The sequence below is a fragment of the Nicotiana attenuata genome, chromosome 12 (assembly GCF_001879085.1).
Source record: "Nicotiana attenuata strain UT chromosome 12, NIATTr2, whole genome shotgun sequence".
In the NCBI taxonomy this organism is placed as follows: domain Eukaryota; kingdom Viridiplantae; phylum Streptophyta; class Magnoliopsida; order Solanales; family Solanaceae; genus Nicotiana; species Nicotiana attenuata.
In genome coordinates, this window is record NC_032000.1 from 45,612,369 (window position 1) to 45,630,704 (window position 18,336).

At 34.7% G+C, this 18,336-nt stretch overlaps 2 protein-coding genes across 5 annotated transcripts; both read left to right on the forward strand.

Moving 5' to 3' along the window:
- LOC109235654 (putative fucosyltransferase-like protein) lies at positions 2,150-9,168 on the forward strand. The gene is made up of 7 exons (XM_019401843.1): positions 2,150-2,668; positions 3,409-3,569; positions 5,184-5,425; positions 6,000-6,104; positions 6,615-6,771; positions 7,199-7,426; positions 8,486-9,168. Exons 1-7 carry the CDS (start codon positions 2,315-2,317, stop codon positions 8,739-8,741), a joined length of 1,503 nt encoding a protein of 500 aa, XP_019257388.1. The 5' UTR covers positions 2,150-2,314; the 3' UTR covers positions 8,742-9,168.
- On the forward strand, positions 13,068-17,274 carry LOC109236260 (B3 domain-containing protein Os06g0194400-like). Of its 4 annotated transcripts, none has more exons than XM_019402457.1 (8): positions 13,068-13,275; positions 13,475-13,558; positions 14,723-14,754; positions 14,852-15,014; positions 15,261-15,467; positions 15,945-16,035; positions 16,130-16,291; positions 16,875-17,274. In XM_019402457.1, exons 2-8 carry the CDS (start codon positions 13,526-13,528, stop codon positions 17,036-17,038), a joined length of 852 nt encoding a protein of 283 aa, XP_019258002.1. In that variant the 5' UTR covers positions 13,068-13,275; positions 13,475-13,525; the 3' UTR covers positions 17,039-17,274. The 4 variants fall into 4 exon arrangements, with proteins under 4 accessions (XP_019258002.1, XP_019258001.1, XP_019257999.1 ...); XM_019402456.1 differs by having other exon boundaries at positions 13,068-13,260; XM_019402454.1 differs by lacking the exons at positions 13,068-13,275; positions 13,475-13,558 and adding an exon at positions 13,762-13,839.

An 18,336-nucleotide genomic window follows, 5' to 3' on the forward strand; every position in this document is an offset into this window, starting at 1 on the left:
GCGACTGATGGATTTGAGTGTCCTCAGACGTGCTATGAGCCCTTATTGAAATGCAGCTGAGGGGTGGGCAAAGCTGGAGAACACTGAGTCACAAAGACAAGCAGTTTGTATTTGCTGGGGGCGTCTCTAAAGGATAACTTTAGCGAACTTGAGAAGGTGCTATTGGATTAGATTAGATTTGTTACAACTTGGTTAATAATATAGAGTAGGAAAAAGTGTAGCGTACATTTGCCAGAGGTTTGCAGTATTGCAGTACAAATGTAAATGATAGTATTAGTACATAATTATCTATACAAGCACAAGTATTTTGCAAGAAAAGAAGGGAAAAAGCTAGGAAATCATTAATGTTGTCAATTTTGAGATCTCTGTGATCTATCTATAGAGTAGATGTCTCTATGAACTTCAGCTGGGCAACTGTATCTGATTCTTTTGTTTTCATTCTTTTTTTCCTTTGCGTTTGTGATCTTGAACCCCATACAGGTTCATGTATACGTAATCAAAAGGAACTCTTTAGATTATTTGTATAGTGTATTCGACTCTTTTCTTCTCTTATTCGACGCTGTTTGCTCGCTTTGGTCTTTGTTTGCAGAATGAGTTGCTTTGTTACAAAATGGAGACGGGACAAACTGGTAGGAGTAATCAATTCAGCATGACTTCTGGCTTGATATACAAAAGGAATAGAGAACTACTCCCTCCGGTCCATGTCCATAATAAGTGATCAATTTGCGTTTTATTTTGGTCCAAAATAAATGTCCATTTATATAACCTAGAAAAAATTTAATTTGTTTTTCCAAAATTACCTTTATGTACGTATCCCTAAAAAGTCTTTTATTCCTCACATTAATTATGCTATAATATTTAATTAAGGATAGTTTAGTCATACTAACTACTTTTGTCTAGAATTTTGTATTTTCTTAATGGGTGTGCCAAAAGCAAATTGGTCACTTATTGTGGACCGGAGGGAGTAAATAGTTTGACAGGTTGTATATTAGTAGCTCGCGGAGATTTCACTTGAAATTCCCATACCTGACTAATAGCTTGTTTGGCCAAGCTGCAAAAATCAGCTTATCTTGAGAAATGCTTTTTTCAAAAGCAGTTTCGTTGAGAAGTAGTTTGTGTTTGGCTAATTTATTTGAAAAGCACTTCTGAGCAGCAATTAGTGTTTGGCCAAGCTTTTAAAAACCGCTTCTAAGTGTATTTTTCTCAAAAATATTTTTCAAAAAAATGCTTTTGGAGAGAAATTACTTTTTTCTGCTTCTCCAAGACTGCTTCTGTTTTACTTTTTTTAACTCTAAAAGCTTGGCCAAACACTTAACTTAAAAAAAAAAATATTTTTTGTGAAGTAAAAGTGCATTTGACTTGAAGAAATTTGGCCAAACTGGCTATAAACCAATATCAATTGGATACCTTCCTTGAAATTTTCATAATTTTGCTTTTGACCCAATAGTTTAATGCGTCACTTCAGGTTCAATCCGTTAGGTAAGTTCAATAAAGGATTAAACTTGGACTAGTTAGGTGGATCACTAAAAAATGGATTGACTTTGCTACTTCTAGACTCCTCTTGTGCAATATCAAGTGCTATTTTAAGCTTTCGAGCATCATTTTGTTCTAATGGGTAAGTTTGTACGACAACATGAAAAATAATCCCAACATGAACGAAATTAAATTATCATGTTGTTCGGAACCTGAAATTAAACCACTATCATTAAAAAAGAACATAGAAGATGTCGCAACTCACAAGGAACTTCGTTTTCCTAAAGGAAAAATAATTAACTTTGATGGAAATAAATTTAGAGCCCGTTTGGCCATAAAAAAAAAACTTCACTTTTTTCGATTTATTTTTTTACTTTTTTTCTAAATAATGTTTGACCATAAATTTTTAATTTTCACTTGAAGATGAATTTCGGAATTTTTCAAAATTTCAAAAACTCTAAAAAACTATTTTTTAAAATTTTTCACTTAGATCACTCTAAAAAATTCAAAAATAACCAAAAATTATATTTATATCCAAACACAACTCTAATTTTCAATTACTACTTAGAATTTTTTTTTTTTTACTTTTTTTCGAATTTTACAATTCTTGGACAGCCCACTTAGAAACAACATTGGAAAATGTAACAATTTATACAAGTCTTTAGTTGACCTGTATTCGCTAAAGCCCCTTTACAGTAATAATAATGTGCATGAATTCCAAAAACTTTAGGAATCCACTTCTCTATTTTTCTTTCTCTAATTTCTTTACTTCCTCATTAAAATTTAGCGATTCAAGGCTCTAGGCTATAGCTTTCCTAGAGCAGACGAAGCACCTACCTCAATGAGATCGTCGTCAAATTCAAACGCACCCAATAAACAATGGCGCAATTGGTTGCCTCTGTTCGTTGCCCTAGTGGTTATAGCAGAGATTTCTTTTCTGGTTCGACTCGACGTGGCTGAAAAAGCCAACTCTTGGGCGGAGTCGTTTTATCAGTTCACTACGGCCTCTTGGTCCACCTCTAAACTGGCTGTCGACCACGGCGACGTTGAGGAGGTCCAGTTGGGTGTTTTAGGTGCCGAGTTTGATCAGGGCTTCGTACCTGGGAGTTGCGAGGAGTGGTTGGAAAGGGAAGATTCTGTGGCATATTCGAGGGATTTTGACAATGAACCAATTTTTGTTCATGGGCCTGGACAGGTTATATCCACTTCTATTTATTAGTGAATATATATAATTGGACTTACTAGTTTGGCATTGAGGCATAGTCGTATTTCTTTTTTTGATCGTTGTTAGTGATATGCCTAAATTTCTTTAGATAATGTATTTGTTTATTTTTGTGGATTTTATCGCAATTCCTAGTGTTAGATAATCCTTAAATACGGGGTATTGAATTATGATGGACTCAAACAGAATATTTATGATATTGAGGAGTCATACAGCCGACTCCAACTAGTTTGGGATAGAGGCGCAGTAGTAGTAGTTGTTGTTGTCTCAAAAATGTATTGGCATCTCAGTACACTTTAGGTGCATGGTTGATTTCAGTCTTTTGGCTATTATTGTAGCTGGCTCATAGCAAGAGAGGTTTGCTTAGTTGATGGATTTTAGTTTTTTAGCTTCTTTTGCTGTGAGATTTTAATAAGGATTAGAGTTTCTAATCCTTTCATTTAAAAGTGGGGAAAGAGTAGAGAAGCTTTGTGAAATTTCATGTTGATTGCCTTTTGAAGCATATATTCATTCAGCATTCCTTTATTTATTTCATCACAAAAAATAACACTCTAATGGAATGATCAGAAATCAGTTTATCATAATGCAAATACCACTTCTTATTGTTCTTGGTCTCCCATGCTATGCTCTTGTTACATATTCCCTACTCATCTCTGACTTTATGAATGTCCCATCCTATACGGAATTCTGATGTCTATTCAATCACTATACAGGAATTGAAATCCTGTTCCATAGGATGTAAGTTTGGAACAGATTCCGATAAGAAGCCTGATGCAGCATTTCGGCTACCACAACAAGCTGGCACAGCTAGTGTGCTACGGTCGATGGAGTCAGCTCAATACTATGCAGAGAACAACATTACTTTGGCACGACGGTGGGTAAGCACACTGTGAAAGAAGTCTTATTTCATTCCCTGCCTTTATTGGCAATTTTCTTTTCAATATTTGTTGTCATTCTCTTTCATTTTTATCACATTCTTATTTAAGTTATGTATTGCTATTAGTTTTAGATAAGAACTTTTGCATTATAAGCATATTGGCAGCTATAGGTCCTTGTCAAAATTTTGCATAGACAAGATATTTAAAAACTGATGACATGAATTCTTTCCCTTAGGCACAAAATATATTTGCTGTAGAAAATAGTTAAGATTCACCTCTATCGGAAACAACCTCTCTACCTTCAAGATGGGGGTAAGGTCTGCGTACACACTACCCTCCCCAGACCCCACTTGTGGGATTACATTGGGTTTGTTGTTGTTGTTGTTGTTGTTGTTGTTGTTGTTGTTCACCTTGACTGAATCATCGCTGACCCTGCTTTTTGTCGTTTTAATCTGGCTGGGTTTCCTTTCTCTTTTTCTTCATTCCTGTAGGGCAAAAAATAGGAACTCTGCTTTTCAATTGGGGAGTTTTGGGGATGGAGTGGACCACGAACCATACTTATTGAAGCTAATTTAGAGCTAAAGATGCTAAAGTACCTTTTTGATTAGTCATAATGTGAATGTACTAGCTTTGGTTATTTGACCGCACAAATCAAACTAGGACCTAGTTTCGACGTGGTATAAGTCAAACGCTTCCTATTTTACTTATATAGATGCTCTTCTCCTTTTGTTTACTTTGTAAAGGGTATAAGATGATTAGTATATTGTCTACTCTTGGGGGTCTCTGGGTATGCTAAATGAGCTAAGAGGTGATTAGAACTCTAGCAAGGATTGTAATGACGTATTAAGGACATGATCAGAACCCATGTTCAGTGTTTGCACAGGATTATGCACCAACTAATGGTCAATGAGCACATCTAATCTAGTTTAATGTTTGAGTTGTTATTGGATTGACTTTTCAATATCAATAAACCATTGGTCAAATTTCATGATATTTTACTGAGCCATCTGTAATATGATGTCCAACCATGCCTATTCAACAAAATGAAAATTTAAAAACTTGCAGAATTAGTTGAGTGCCACCAGATACTTAAAGCTATGCCAACTGCGTCTAACAGAAGTTGAAAGACAAAGTTGAGTAAGAGCACAGTTTTTGATGTGTGGATTAGGTGCATGTCACAAGTTCGAACCTTTTAGCAGACAAAGTCCTGGTATTTAACTGGAGAAGGGTAGAGGGTTGGGCGTATTATCCACCGAGTTTCGAACCGTGCGTCACTAGCCCTTAGGGATTTCAGTTATCACAAAATTAAAAAAAAGTTGAAATACAAAGTTAATTATTTTACCACAAAATCTTTGAATTTCATTGTAGTTGAGATTTTAGCATCACCTTGCTTAAAAAATTTGCTTAGCATATAGACAGAGATATTTAAAGCTATGCCAGTTGCCTTGATAGAGTCTAAAATTACCTTGGTTAGTTGGTTAGTGCTCTTCGTTATATTGAGTCACAAGATTAATTTATGAAGCCAAAGTTCTTAAGGACCATTGCGTGGTTGAGTTTTAAACTTTGCATAAGCTTGCTAACCTATTTTCTTTTTTCCGCTCACATACCAGAAGGGGATATGATGTTGTAATGACAACAAGCCTCTCTTCAGATGTTCCTGTTGGATACTTCTCTTGGGCTGAGTATGATATCATGGCTCCAGTACAACCTAAAACAGAGAATGCCTTGGCAGCCGCTTTCATTTCTAATTGTGGTGCTCGCAACTTCCGTTTGCAAGCTTTAGAAGCCCTTGAAAGGGCAAATATCAGAATTGATTCTTATGGCAGTTGTCATCATAACAGGGATGGAAGAGGTTAGTATATTTCAATTATCCAAACTTACTGAAGAATTAAAGGATAGAATATGGATGGTGCATTTTCTAAGCAGCGCCACTAGGGAGCTAATTCTTGTCCATAGAGTAGTATTATGTTTTTGATTGACTCTTCCTTGGGTGTCACACCTTCCTCCAGGAGACAGGATTTCACTACCAGTGCAAACCTTATGTTTTTTCTCCTGGCTAACGTGAGCATGCATGTCGTGGTTTTTTTAGTGATTCGAATTTATGCTAGTCCAATGATTGCTTCTCAATGGATTGTTTTGCTCTTTTTTAAAATTTGAGTTACAATTTTGCCACATGATAAGAATAAATTTGGAATACAACAATTAAATAGTTCAAATTCATTCTGAGGAAGTTAGACTGTGATTTGTTGAAGAGAGAAGTATAGCCAGAAAAGGTGTGGTGGACAAATCATCTTTCTGAATGCGGTGTATTTTATACATGCATTTGGTGTAGGTTTAGGCTAATATCCAATTGAATCACGTTACTTGTCAATAAAAAGTATCCAATTAAATCTAACTTCTGGTTTCCGTTCTCAATTTGATGGCAGTTGACAAAGTGGCAGCACTGAAGCGGTACAAGTTTAGCTTGGCTTTTGAGAATTCTAATGAGGAGGACTATGTAACTGAAAAATTCTTTCAGGCTCTGGTAGCTGGTAATCACATTTGTTTTTTCTTATTGGGTTTATAGACTTGGATTTTCAGAATTGAGAGCATCTATTATAGCTCAGCCCATCCCTTAACATGATAGATACATTTGTTCCTAGTTGTATTTGATGTGGTTTTGGGAAGATCTTCTGGGTTTACTAGCAGACCTTGGAATTGTAGTATCTAAAGCTTACAATTATTTATAGAAGTTGCAGGAAGGACAAACTTCTGAATTCTGATAAATTCTTGACACATTCAACAATGGTTTGGATCTAGACTTGCATTTCTGTAGAATGCACAATGTGCTCTACAGTCTACACTGAGATGGCTCAAATATTTTTGGAATTTTGTTGAATTGATTTTGGGGGCATCATCTTAGTTGAGCATTTTCTTTATGCTCTAAGACTAAATTCTCTTTTTTCGAGGTTTATCCCATGTTTAAGATTTTGATAATTTTATTAGTTCTGGATTGAGATTTAAGGTTTCAACTTGCTGATAAAAGTCTATAAAACTTGTAGGGTCAATCCCTGTGGTGGTTGGTGCTCCAAACATCCAAGACTTTGCGCCTTCTTCTAATTCAGTTTTACACATTAAAGAGATAAAAGATGCTGAATCAATTGCCAATACCATGAAGTACCTTGCTCAAAACCCTATTGCATATAATGAGTCATTAAGGTATGCATCAATAAAAATTGTTGTTATTGTCGTTGTTTTTTTGTTTTTGTTTTTTTGGTTACTCCAGTTGTTACTTGATAATGGGATGGTACTCTTCTTAATTGTTCGAATTCCTGTCGTTGCAATTATACACTGTCCAAATCTCTCTTTTTTTAAGTCATCTGGTACCTTTTGAACATAGAATTACGAAGAAAATAGTACAGGCCCATTTCACTAAAATGTTTTCACTACTGTATTTCCAGTTTTTGACCAATTTATATATAGATATTGCCTTTTGATTGTTAGGTGGATAACTGAATTGAACGAAAACACAATGGATCTCTCTCTGTTTTTCTGTAGTTACAAGACATTTCTTCCCTTTCAAGATTTACTTAATGTTTCTTAAATTTACTGGACATCTAACAAATGATTTGCTTTCATTGTTCAGGTGGAAGTTTGAGGGCCCATCTGATGCCTTCAAAGCCCTGGTTGATATGGCAGCAGTTCATTCATCTTGTCGTTTGTGCATCTTCTTGGCAAGTAGGATCCAGGAAAGAGAAGAGCATAGTCCAAAATTTATGAAGCGCCCCTGCAAATGTACCAGAGGGACTGAAACTGTCTATCATGTATATGTACGTGAAAGAGGGAGGTTTGAGATGGATTCCATTTTCTTAAGGTATTTTAATCTCCAGTTACTGAATTCTGACCGTGAATGTCTGAGCAAATTTTTCCTGACTTGTTAAAAAGAATATCAAAGTATATTTTCTGAATATGTTCGAGGCAGATATGCATCTACTTTTTCCTATCAGTTCAACTGCTTTTATATTATTATTTCTTTTAGCTTCTTTTGCTGTTGTTTAGCACTCAATCACTCAGTGGATGACAATTTTTGAGATATGTTCTCCTGAATTCTACCAGACAAAGAACAATGTTTTTGATTTTTTAATGAGGAAATAACATTTTAGATGTCTAGATCGGGAAATTTTCTGTGCTTTTCAATTCATTTGGGATGGGGTAGACTCTTTCTCTGTCCACATGTCCGTTGTCTTCTTGTCCAAGAAACTTGAAAAAGCTATCATCTACTTTTACCTTTGTCTGTTCCCTCTTACCAAGCTGCGTGATTATTTTCATGTTCAAGAGCTAAAAGTAGAACCCGAGAGTTTGCAGCTTCTGCTGGGCCTTCCAGTCTCCTCCATCTGTACAACTGTGTGATCAAATAATTCCTCTTTTTTCTCCTAGAGATTCCGACAAGTAAAGCTGAAAGCGGAGCTCTTATTTACAATGAATGCATGTGAAATACTACATGATATCTTGGCCAAGAGTCGATAGTCTAAGGGGTTGAAAGTGTTTCAACATGAAAAGAGGAAAAGAGATTTGTGGTTGGGTAACACCATAGAGACACTATCAATCTGTGTAAAATCATTTCTGATTGATTCATAGGCTGAAGCAGGAAGATCCTGAAAGTTGATGTAGTGGGTAGTTGCTTTTGAGTTTCTCGGAGTAAAGAAACTAAAGGAAAGGAAATTGAACCTTTTTCATTTGAATTTTTGAAAATTCTTCCAATTTTCTTCATTATGACTTCCTGCACCCCCATTATATCTTTTGAATTCTGTCCAGGAATTCTCCTCCTGTTAAATTGCAAAGCATCCTCCCTTCTTTTAATGTTTTCTCGTCAGAGCTTTCCTTATCTCTCTGATATAAACTCTGAATCACCCTAATTTCTATATCTGTGCAGGTCGAGTAATTTGTCAATAAAGGCATTTGAATCTGCCATCCTCTCGAGGTTCAAGTCTGTTAAACATGTTCCTGTTTGGAAGGAGGAAAGACCTCAAGTACTACATGGTGGTGATGAACTCAAACTTTACAAAGTATATCCTGTTGGCTTGACACAGAGACAAGCATTGTTTTCCTTCAGATTCAACGGGGATACTGAGTTTAAGAATTACATTCAAAGCCACCCATGTGCAAAATTTGAAGCCATATTCGTATAGTTGGAAGTTCGAAATTTTGCTAGTTGCAGAGTTGCAGGCCATGGTGTAACTCTCATATTCTCCCGGTGCCATCATTGTCTTACATCATTCTGGCTTGGATCTTGCCCTATTGATGTAACCACAGAGTCAGGATGTGATGGTTACAGAGGGTGAATCCCATATTTGGTGTAAAATTCTCATCCTTCAAATTTTCAAGCGTAAAGGATGGCCAAGAAGGATTCAATTTTGCCTTGTATAGATATGCCTACAAAGCAGTTTAAAAGATTTTTTAAGTGCAGTGGGGGATTTACAAGCTGATGGTTTAGCTGAGAATTGTAGTTTCGTTCAGACTGCAGGTTAGTGTTGCAGGTATTGACAACGGTAGGAACTTTTGCAAGGGTATTCCTTTTAATATAGTATTGGTTATCAGAAGTATATGTTTCTGCAACATAGTGATAGCCTGTTTCGCCAAGTTTCTCCAGTCCTAGAAGCACTTTTTTTCTTCAAAAAAAGTGCGTCTTTTTCAAAGTTAGAAGTGTTTGGCCAAGCTTTTGGAAGAAAAAAAGAAGTGTTTTTGAGGAGAAGTAGAAGCAGTTTTGGAGAAGCAGAAAAAACTAGCTTCTATCCAAAAGCACTTTTGATAAAAATACACTTAGAAGCATTTTTTAAAAACTTGGCCAAACACTAATTGCTGCTCAGAAGTGCTTTTCAAATTAATTAGCCAAACACAAACTGCTTTTCACCAAAAGTACTTTTGAGAAAAGCACTTTTGAAAAAAAGTACTTCTCAAAATAAGTTGATTTTGCAGCTTGGCCAAACAGGCTGTCATGAGTCTGTTATCTCCTGTCCAACCATCGGTCACATCCTCTTTGTTCAAGCAGATCAAGTGTTTAACTGATTCCCTCTACAAGATTTTGGCCAGGGCAAACTATTAAGAAGAATTAACTTAAATAGTCGCTTACTCAACTACTTAAGTTAAAAATAGCCGACAGATATTAATATATGTATAATTTATATATGATATGCGTATAATCATATATAATCAGTGTATACCGGCTAGATAAAATAAACAGTAAATCCAACTGGCTATTTGTGTAAGGATCTCAACTATTATCCGAAACCGTACTACTTGCTAGATGCTTGCTTTGAAGCTTGAGAATGTTGCTGTTGGAAATTGATATTTATAAAGCTAATATTTGCTTCCCTGTATTAGCAACACGAAAGTAAACCAGCAGGAAAATAATAAGATTAAAGGAAGTGTAAAACTAGCAAACTAACTAAAACCATCAAAATATGAGAAAGAGAACAAAAAGGGGAGGTGTCGTGTGTGTGTGTGTGTGTCTCCGTGCTTGGTTTAAATATGAGAATCAAAGAAAACTAATATGTACTTGATTTTGTACGTGTACCTCGTTTTGCATTTGGTTTGATATTTCATTAGAAAGAAAAATCTAGTGTTGGTCAATTGAATAGAAGAAAAATGAAATGGTATATGCTGATGAAGCAATTTGTTGGTTTGCTAGTAGTTTCTATCTTTTTTGTTGAACTCTGATATTGTAATTCTTATTCGTTAGAAGTTCATCATTTTTGTTGAATTTGTATAGAGTCTCTTATAATATAATGGTCTTTCAAGAAAGTTTATTGCTATTGCACTACTTCTTTGAAATTTTAGCTTATGACACATATTTCTTTTATTAGTCTCTCTGAACGTGCGTCGCACGTTTATCTCATATCATTTTCATAAATTTTGTATTGCAAAACATTAAATTTTTAGCATATGCAGACTTAAGAATTTTTATTTGATTTATAAAGGTATTTGAGCACACCTTAATTGCAAATTAATATTTATTTTATAATTTTATCTATTATTTCAACTTCACTTTTAAGTAGAAAATTTTGAAGCTAAAGTTTTGTTTGATTATCTCATATGAAGTAATTTGTCACTCACAAAAGTTTAACTTCTTATTCAAGTGGAATTTATGTCAAACAAAATTTCAAACTTCTTTCCAACTTCAACTTTAACTTCAAATATTTATTTTAAAACTTAAACCAAATATTATCTTAAAAAAATGAAATCATAAAATGTGCATAAAGAAATTAATTATTCAAAATTTATGTACCAAAGGAAGACTAAAACTTTTGTTCAAGGACTAAAATATTATCCATTCAAAATCAAAATTGTCGCACTCTCTTTTCAAAGTAGAGTAAACAATTTTATGACTCTTCAAGAGACCTTTAAAGTTATTTTATTAAGGCAATAAAATTATCTTACCTCAAAAAATAAATATAGATCAAATATTTTTTTCGGAAGCCGTAATGCCTCTTCCGAATTAAAATAGTAGTGATTAGTGGATAATATTACCAATATGTTACTGCAAACTAACATCCACGTTTCCACCACCACTTGCAATGTTGAAAAATATCTTAAAGTGAAATTTGTAAAGAATTTTAATTAGAATGTGAAGGAATGTAAGCAGTGTTAGTATACTGTATTTATAAAATAATTCTGGAAATATAAATGAATATAAACAGAAATGGACATAAACAGAAATGACATAAAACCAATTCGAGCCTACTGAATTCACAGTGTTTCCTTAAGGAATTTAATCCCCTCCTAGTACCCAAGGTTATGGATTATTTCCTCCCAGGATAGAACGAATTACACACTGGTGTAGTGGTACTTCAAACCCCAGCGTTTCAGCGAACACAAAATTCGGTAGCAAATCACACTTACTTTTTGCTTTGTTTGATGATAAAAGTATGCAGAAGAAGGAGAAGAAACTCAGAAAATCGTAGTGAAATTCTGAGCAGAATAGTGTTGTATTTATAGCCAAAGTTGGGCTGAAATCTGAAGAGGTGCAAGAGGGAAAATTGAAGAGGGTAGTTACTTTTCTGTTACCAAAACAGAAAAACGGATTGGATTTAATATTAATATTTTGTTATTAAAACAAATATTTAATAACATTTCTGTTAATATTTTACTATTAACAAATAAATTTAGTCCAAAAAGTTAATCAATCAATCGATCATTTGACCGAATCCGAAGCCGAAGCCGAAGCCGAAGCCGAAGCCGAAGCCGAAGCCGAGCCGAACGAGCGAGCGACGACGGCGGCGCGAGGCTTGCCTTCTTCTCAACTCTTTAAGAGCTAGAAGAAGAGCAATTGCTTATATACCCATAAAAAATCTCTTCCTCTTCCAATATGGGACAATGCCCATTTGCCAAGGGGGGAACTTAAAATTTCACTCAAAAATTTCATTTCCCTCCATTTCCCATTCACCCTCTTTTAAGTATTTAATATATTAATTAAATACATCCAAAACCCAACAAGCAGCTCTTTTACCAAGGATAGTAATTTCCCTAGACTGCGAAAATGGTATGACGGAAATTAGATACTCAGGATATAATGCCTACTAATAAAACTAAATTTATATTCTTTGATAATTTCTTCTACCATTAGAACTCAAGGAAAAAAAATTAGAATTGAAATATAAGTTTAAGAAAGAAGAATAAAAATATTCTTCAACGTTAATGAAGAATCACATAATGTTTTTTAAGAAAAAGTATTTTTCTCATATCTTTTATTTACTTCAAATGAAAGCCTCTAAATAAATTTAACCATTCAGCAATGGTTGAACAAATGTAAGTTTAATTCTTAAAGTAAATACAATTATAACATATATTGATTCTGGACGTTAAAAATCGGTAGTAACCTTTAATTTACATATTAGTGTCCGCATGATATTAGTTGTGCCAATACTACAAATACTTCTATAGAAGAGAGTTGTAAGTTATAGACAATTTAATAGTAGAGCAAATACATACCTATTCGCACGAAAGAAAGAGGATAAGCATAAGGAAATCCACCTCATAATTGATTCAATTGTTCGTTTTTAGTTTAGATTGTTACCATGACGTGTGATTGATCAATGTGAAGGAACACATTTGAAAAATCTATTTTCTTATTACGAAGGAATACAACCCTTCGAATCAAGTCATCGATTACTTTTTGTTTTTGTTTTGGATAAGTAGTTCTTTCCTCTTGGAAAAATAATTATTAATGAATAAACACAACTATTTAGAAAGGACACAATATAAATAAATATCATTCAGGTATTTTTTAAATTATATTTTTATTCAAAGGTTATTTTAGAAATTTAACTTTTTAGTTTTGGGCTTCCCACTTTTAATATAGTATAGATAGATAGATTATTTCAAATATTTGTTATATCACATTTTAATATTCTGAACAAAACGGTTTTTCAGAAAAAAGATAATTGGGTTCATATAGTACTTGTAAGTCGCCTGATGACATTCAACTTGTTTTTGCATAATATCCATGCAAATAACAAATGTCAATGAAGAATAATACAAAAATCTAAAATTACAAATTAAAAATATAAAAATACAAAAAGAAATGAAGCGGTAAAATTCATGATCGGATCCATTTCTTCGTCAACTACCTCGTTTGAATCTGTCAGCTACAAGAAAAAAGGAAAAGGAAAGTTGCCCAAAAAAGGAATTGTGTGAATGCAATTTGATGAGGTGAATGACGTCGCTGTAAGATTGTTCTTTGATCTAAACCAATTTTTTAATTTTACACCTTTAGAGCTCTTTCTGTTTGTGGAGAGAGATATATATATATATATATTCCCAAATTTGAATATTTGGTCTTAATTTTAATGAGAACAAATGTCTGATTTTTCATATATGTAAACACTTAATTTATATATATGTATTCATATTTATTTATGGGCAGATCACAGGACCTTCTCATGATGTCATGCAAAAGTCTTAGGTATTGAAGGACATGTCATTGAGACTCCAAGGAACGCATAAGCAAGTGAGCAAATTTCTGTATTTTGTAGTTTTTTTTTTTTTTTTTTTTTTTTTTTGTGTCCGGGCCTTCGGGATTGTAGTAGCCTATGGATCGACAGTTGAATCGAAGAGGTTCCCCACGAGGCTTACGTTAGGAAAATCTCATATCTGAATAAAAGGGGAAAGTTAGGGGCCATAAGATGGAGTGCATGGGACGAAAATGTTTGAGTCAGAGCAGAGAGAGCCGGTACCTTTCTTAATATGATGGTTTGGCAAACCTTAGCAAGGATACTATGTTCATACGGTGTAAGTATAATAGCCTGCAGATTGCTGATGGTTGAACTTGAAAGGGGCCGCTCTGTAGTTTGATCGTAATCCAAGAGGAATTTTAGGGATCATAATAGCCCAGTTTAGAAATTCAACTTGAGAAACTTTTTGGGTTAATTAAAAAAAGGAAAAGGACAGCCTTACAAGAGTCTAATTGTACGCAGCCTTACCCTGTATTTCTGCAAGAGGTTGTTTTCATGGCTCGAACCCGTGACCTGCTTGCTGGTCACATGATAGCAACTTTACCAGTTATGCCAAGGCTCCCCTTCAAAGGGGAAAAAGCCGTGAAAGCCAAAGGTTGGACCTGAGCGAACAATACTTTGGCAGCTGGGCCTTGGCCGCTAAGTGCCAGAGCTATATGTAATGGAAGGGGTTGGATTGAATCCCCGTAGTCTGAAAATTATTCTATGGAAATAGGGTAAAAAAAAATTGAATCCCTTTAACATAAGGGATAATCAGACTCTCAGGCTAATAATTTGAAGATGTTAAGATAAATCTTTTTTGTGATAAATAAAAAGGCAACTCGGTGCACTAAGCTCCCGCTATGCGCGGGTCCGGGAAGGTCCTGACCACAAGGGTCTATTGTATGCAGCCTTACCCTATATTTCTACAAGAAGCTGTTTCCACGGCTCGAATCCATGACCTCCTGGTCACATGGCAGCAACTCCTTCAGAAGTCCTTTTTGAGACAATAAAATGTCAAAACGCTGATACTTTTATTTTCAGCTATCTGTCGAACGGGAGAAATATCTTGATAAGTAGGAGTATTTTTAAAGTAGAAACCCCCTAACAGTATGCATGTGATCCTTTCATATTTCATGTATTTCTTTTTCTATATCTTAGCGCTGTAAATTCCTTTGCAGGTTTTCTGTAAGAAGCTCAAGAAACGTAGAAGGTTTGTTATTCACGACTATTTTATGTCTTATACTTTCTCTCCTCAACCTGAGCTTTGATTTTAAATTTACTAAGCTGCTTATATGATGTTGTTATAGCTGTAAAAAGAAAATGGCAATGATGCAAAATCTTTATGGTCGATTTGATTTGGCATCATCTGCCAAATATCGAGCAGAGGAGGTTCAATCAAGATTGAGCACTAAATATCCAAGCTTTATGAAGCCAATGATCAGATCAAATGTTACTGCTGGTTTCTGGCTAGTAAGCACCAATTTATACTCAAATTCAAGAATTTCATAAATTTGAATTAGAGCTTCACTCATATATACCGACACTATAAAGAAATTTTACACTATGAGCGGAACATTACCATGTTTTGCAGGTTATCAGTCCATACTTGCTATAAAAATTACCTGCAATTAGCTTTAGGTGACCTGATAGTATAATTAGTGCTTTGCTATTTGAATATGTTAAGTGATTGATTTGCTTCATTTTTTCTTGTCGCAGTCTCTTCCAAGGTTTTTCTGCCAATTACATTTGCCACGGCATGATACAACTGTAACTTTGGTAGATGAAAGCCAAGAAGAGTACAAAACAAAATATCTTGCTGAGAGGAATGGACTTAGCGGCGGCTGGAGGGGTTTCTCACTAGCACATAACTTAGTGGAGGGAGATGTTTTAGTTTTTCAGTTGTTCAGATTCTGCAAATTGAAGGTCAGAACAAATTAAAAATCTTCTTTCTGTATTCTCTAGCAATTTGGTGCATGCTGATATTCAATTAACTGGATGGTTTGTGAATGAATAGGAGCTCAGTGAATTGAGAGATCTACATATTTTTTTCAACTGAGAATTCTGTAAATGATGAATTAGAGTTATTGAATTGGAGCTAAAACATAACTTTTCTGTAAATTATTCTCTAATAACGTTGTTGTCATGTGACTAGGAGGTCACGAGTTCGAGCCGTGGAAACAGCCTCTTGCAGAAATGCAGGGTAGGGCTGCGGATAATAAACCCTTGTGGTCCGACCCTTCCTTCCCCGGACCTCGCGCATCGGGGGAGCTTAGTGCACCGGCTTCCGTTTGTTCTCTAATATGTTTTTTACTTTAAATTTTATACATTAACAGTGTAAAAGAATTTTCTACTCCAGTATGTTTTCGAAGTTTCTTGTTCATTGATGTCCACATTGTGCAGGTATATATAGTCAGAGCCAATTATTTGGCTGAAGTTGATGCCGCGCTTGTTCTTCTGCATTTGGATGCCCACCAAAAACAAACTGATCCTGGTTAGTTCAGCTACCCTGAGAAGATATTTATAATTCCCTGTATGATTCTGTCCTTTTTGCGCTATTAATCTTATGTTGATGTGTGGAAGAGCAGTGCACCAAATGCAGGATAATAGAAGTACGAAACAAGCTGGAATCAAGCGTCAAAGATTTTCCTCACAACGAGATGAGGATGATTATTCTGCAGAAGAAAACATGTTACACAAACATAGTCATCCGAGGAATATGTTCAAGGATCTTGACCTACCTTCAAAAGGTTCCAAACTTGATACATTTTCCTGCATCTGATTACTTCTCATTTTACCTCAATAATTGCTCCAAAATGACCTGAAAATGGACAACTTTCCTCTTGCACTATACTTCAGGGGACTACTAACTAAGCATGTTACAATAACTTAGAGGTAGATTAGGGAAAAACATATTCGCACTAGCAGTGGCGAAGGCAAGATTACCGCCAAGGGGGTTCAATAAAAGGAAAAAAGTTAAAAAGGTTGTAGCTAGTGGGAATAAAACCAATGACCATACAAAGATTTTGAACCCCCTGACCACTAAGCTATGCTTTTGGGCTGTGCCAAGGGGATTCAAAACATAATATTTAATGGTAAAAAATAGATTTGCCTTACATATACAGTGTAATTTTTTGGCGAAGGGAGTTCGGGTGAACACCCTTCCGCCCCCTAGATCCGTCATTGCGCACTAGTTGTTTACACCAAATCCATGGATCCACATGTATACTTTATCATTTCCTCATGGTTAAATGATCTATATTCTCACCTTAATTTGTGACTGTAAATGTTAAATTGTAAATTTACACTAGGTATAAGTAAGTATTTTATTAGCTGCAGGACTTGCCTATGGAACTCTTAGCATTGTGGATGCTGTAAAAGCAAGCAAAATTAACGACCCTTCAAATGGTTTCTCATCCTGGAACACAACGCCAACCGAACTTGAGCAGTTAGAGATCACTTCTTTTTCGGGTGGGTACTCCATTGAACCAGCTTAACCTTGTCCAGGGGCGAGATATGGTATTTAGGCCGTGAATTTGGCCGATAGCTATAGAGTTTAAGGTTATACAACGACAATGTAAAATCTTTTTATACTTGTGTAATTTAAGTTATAGCAAGTTGTCGCCTATTTTTCAAATTAGGCTTGATATAGAGAATTACATGCTATTGTAGGTCAATATAATATGATAAGATAGAAGAGCAATAATGCATAAAAGGAGATTATCTTGTAGTATGATGTTGCGAGACCTATTCTTTGCTTTAGTTGTTATGAGTGTATCATTTTTGAAGAACGAAAAAAATATTTATACGCATGTTTACTTTAAATCAATCAGTTTAACTTAAGTGTCATAAATTAAAGTTAAGAATACACATTACTGAAATTCAAAAATAGCCAGATTTATAAGTGGTCATTTAAAAATAGCCACAGTTTTAAAAGTAATCGAAAATTTAGCCACTTTTCATATAAAGATAAATCTGAACGAAAACACTGTTCAAAATCCGAAAAAATACTCCAGTATAATATACTGGAGTTCCAGTATAATATACCGGTCCAGTATAATATGCCGGAAGTTCATACACAAGTGCTCCAATCTCCAGTATATTATGCTGGAACTTTCCACGTGTTGGAGTTCCAGCATAATATGCTGGAAGTTCATACGCAGGTGCACCGATCTCCAGTATATTATGCTGGACCGGTCCCTGTTGCAGCAAAATAGTGGCTATTTTTTACTGACTTTGCAAACTCTAGCTATTTTTGAATGATCAGTCTGAAAACTGACTAGCCCGTGCTATTTTAACCTACTTGGGAGCTGTTTGGCCATGAACTTTTTTCACCTTTTTCCCGGAATAATTTTTCACATTATTTCAAAATCAGTGTTTGGTTATAAAATTTTCAAATCATGGAATTAGATTCCAAATTTGAAAAAAGTTCTCCAACCTGTTTTCAATCTTCTTAACTTCCAAATAAAGTGTTTTATTTTATCCTTTGCAAAAAAATATAAGTAAACACAACTACGCTAGCGTTTGGACACAAATTTTGCTAAAAATTAAAATAAGAGTTTTTGAAGTTATGTTGAAAAATAATTTTTAAAAGTTGAAGCTGTGTTTTATTATGCATTTTATTTGAGATAATAGTTGAAGCTTTGTGAGTGGAAGAAAAGATTTCAGTTTTTGGGAACTTGAAAAAAATTGATTATATTCCATGAACAAACATTGTTTTCAATTTTTTTTGAAAAAAATAACCAAAATCTATGGCCAAACAGGACAAGATTCAACTTTGACTTTATAAATTTCA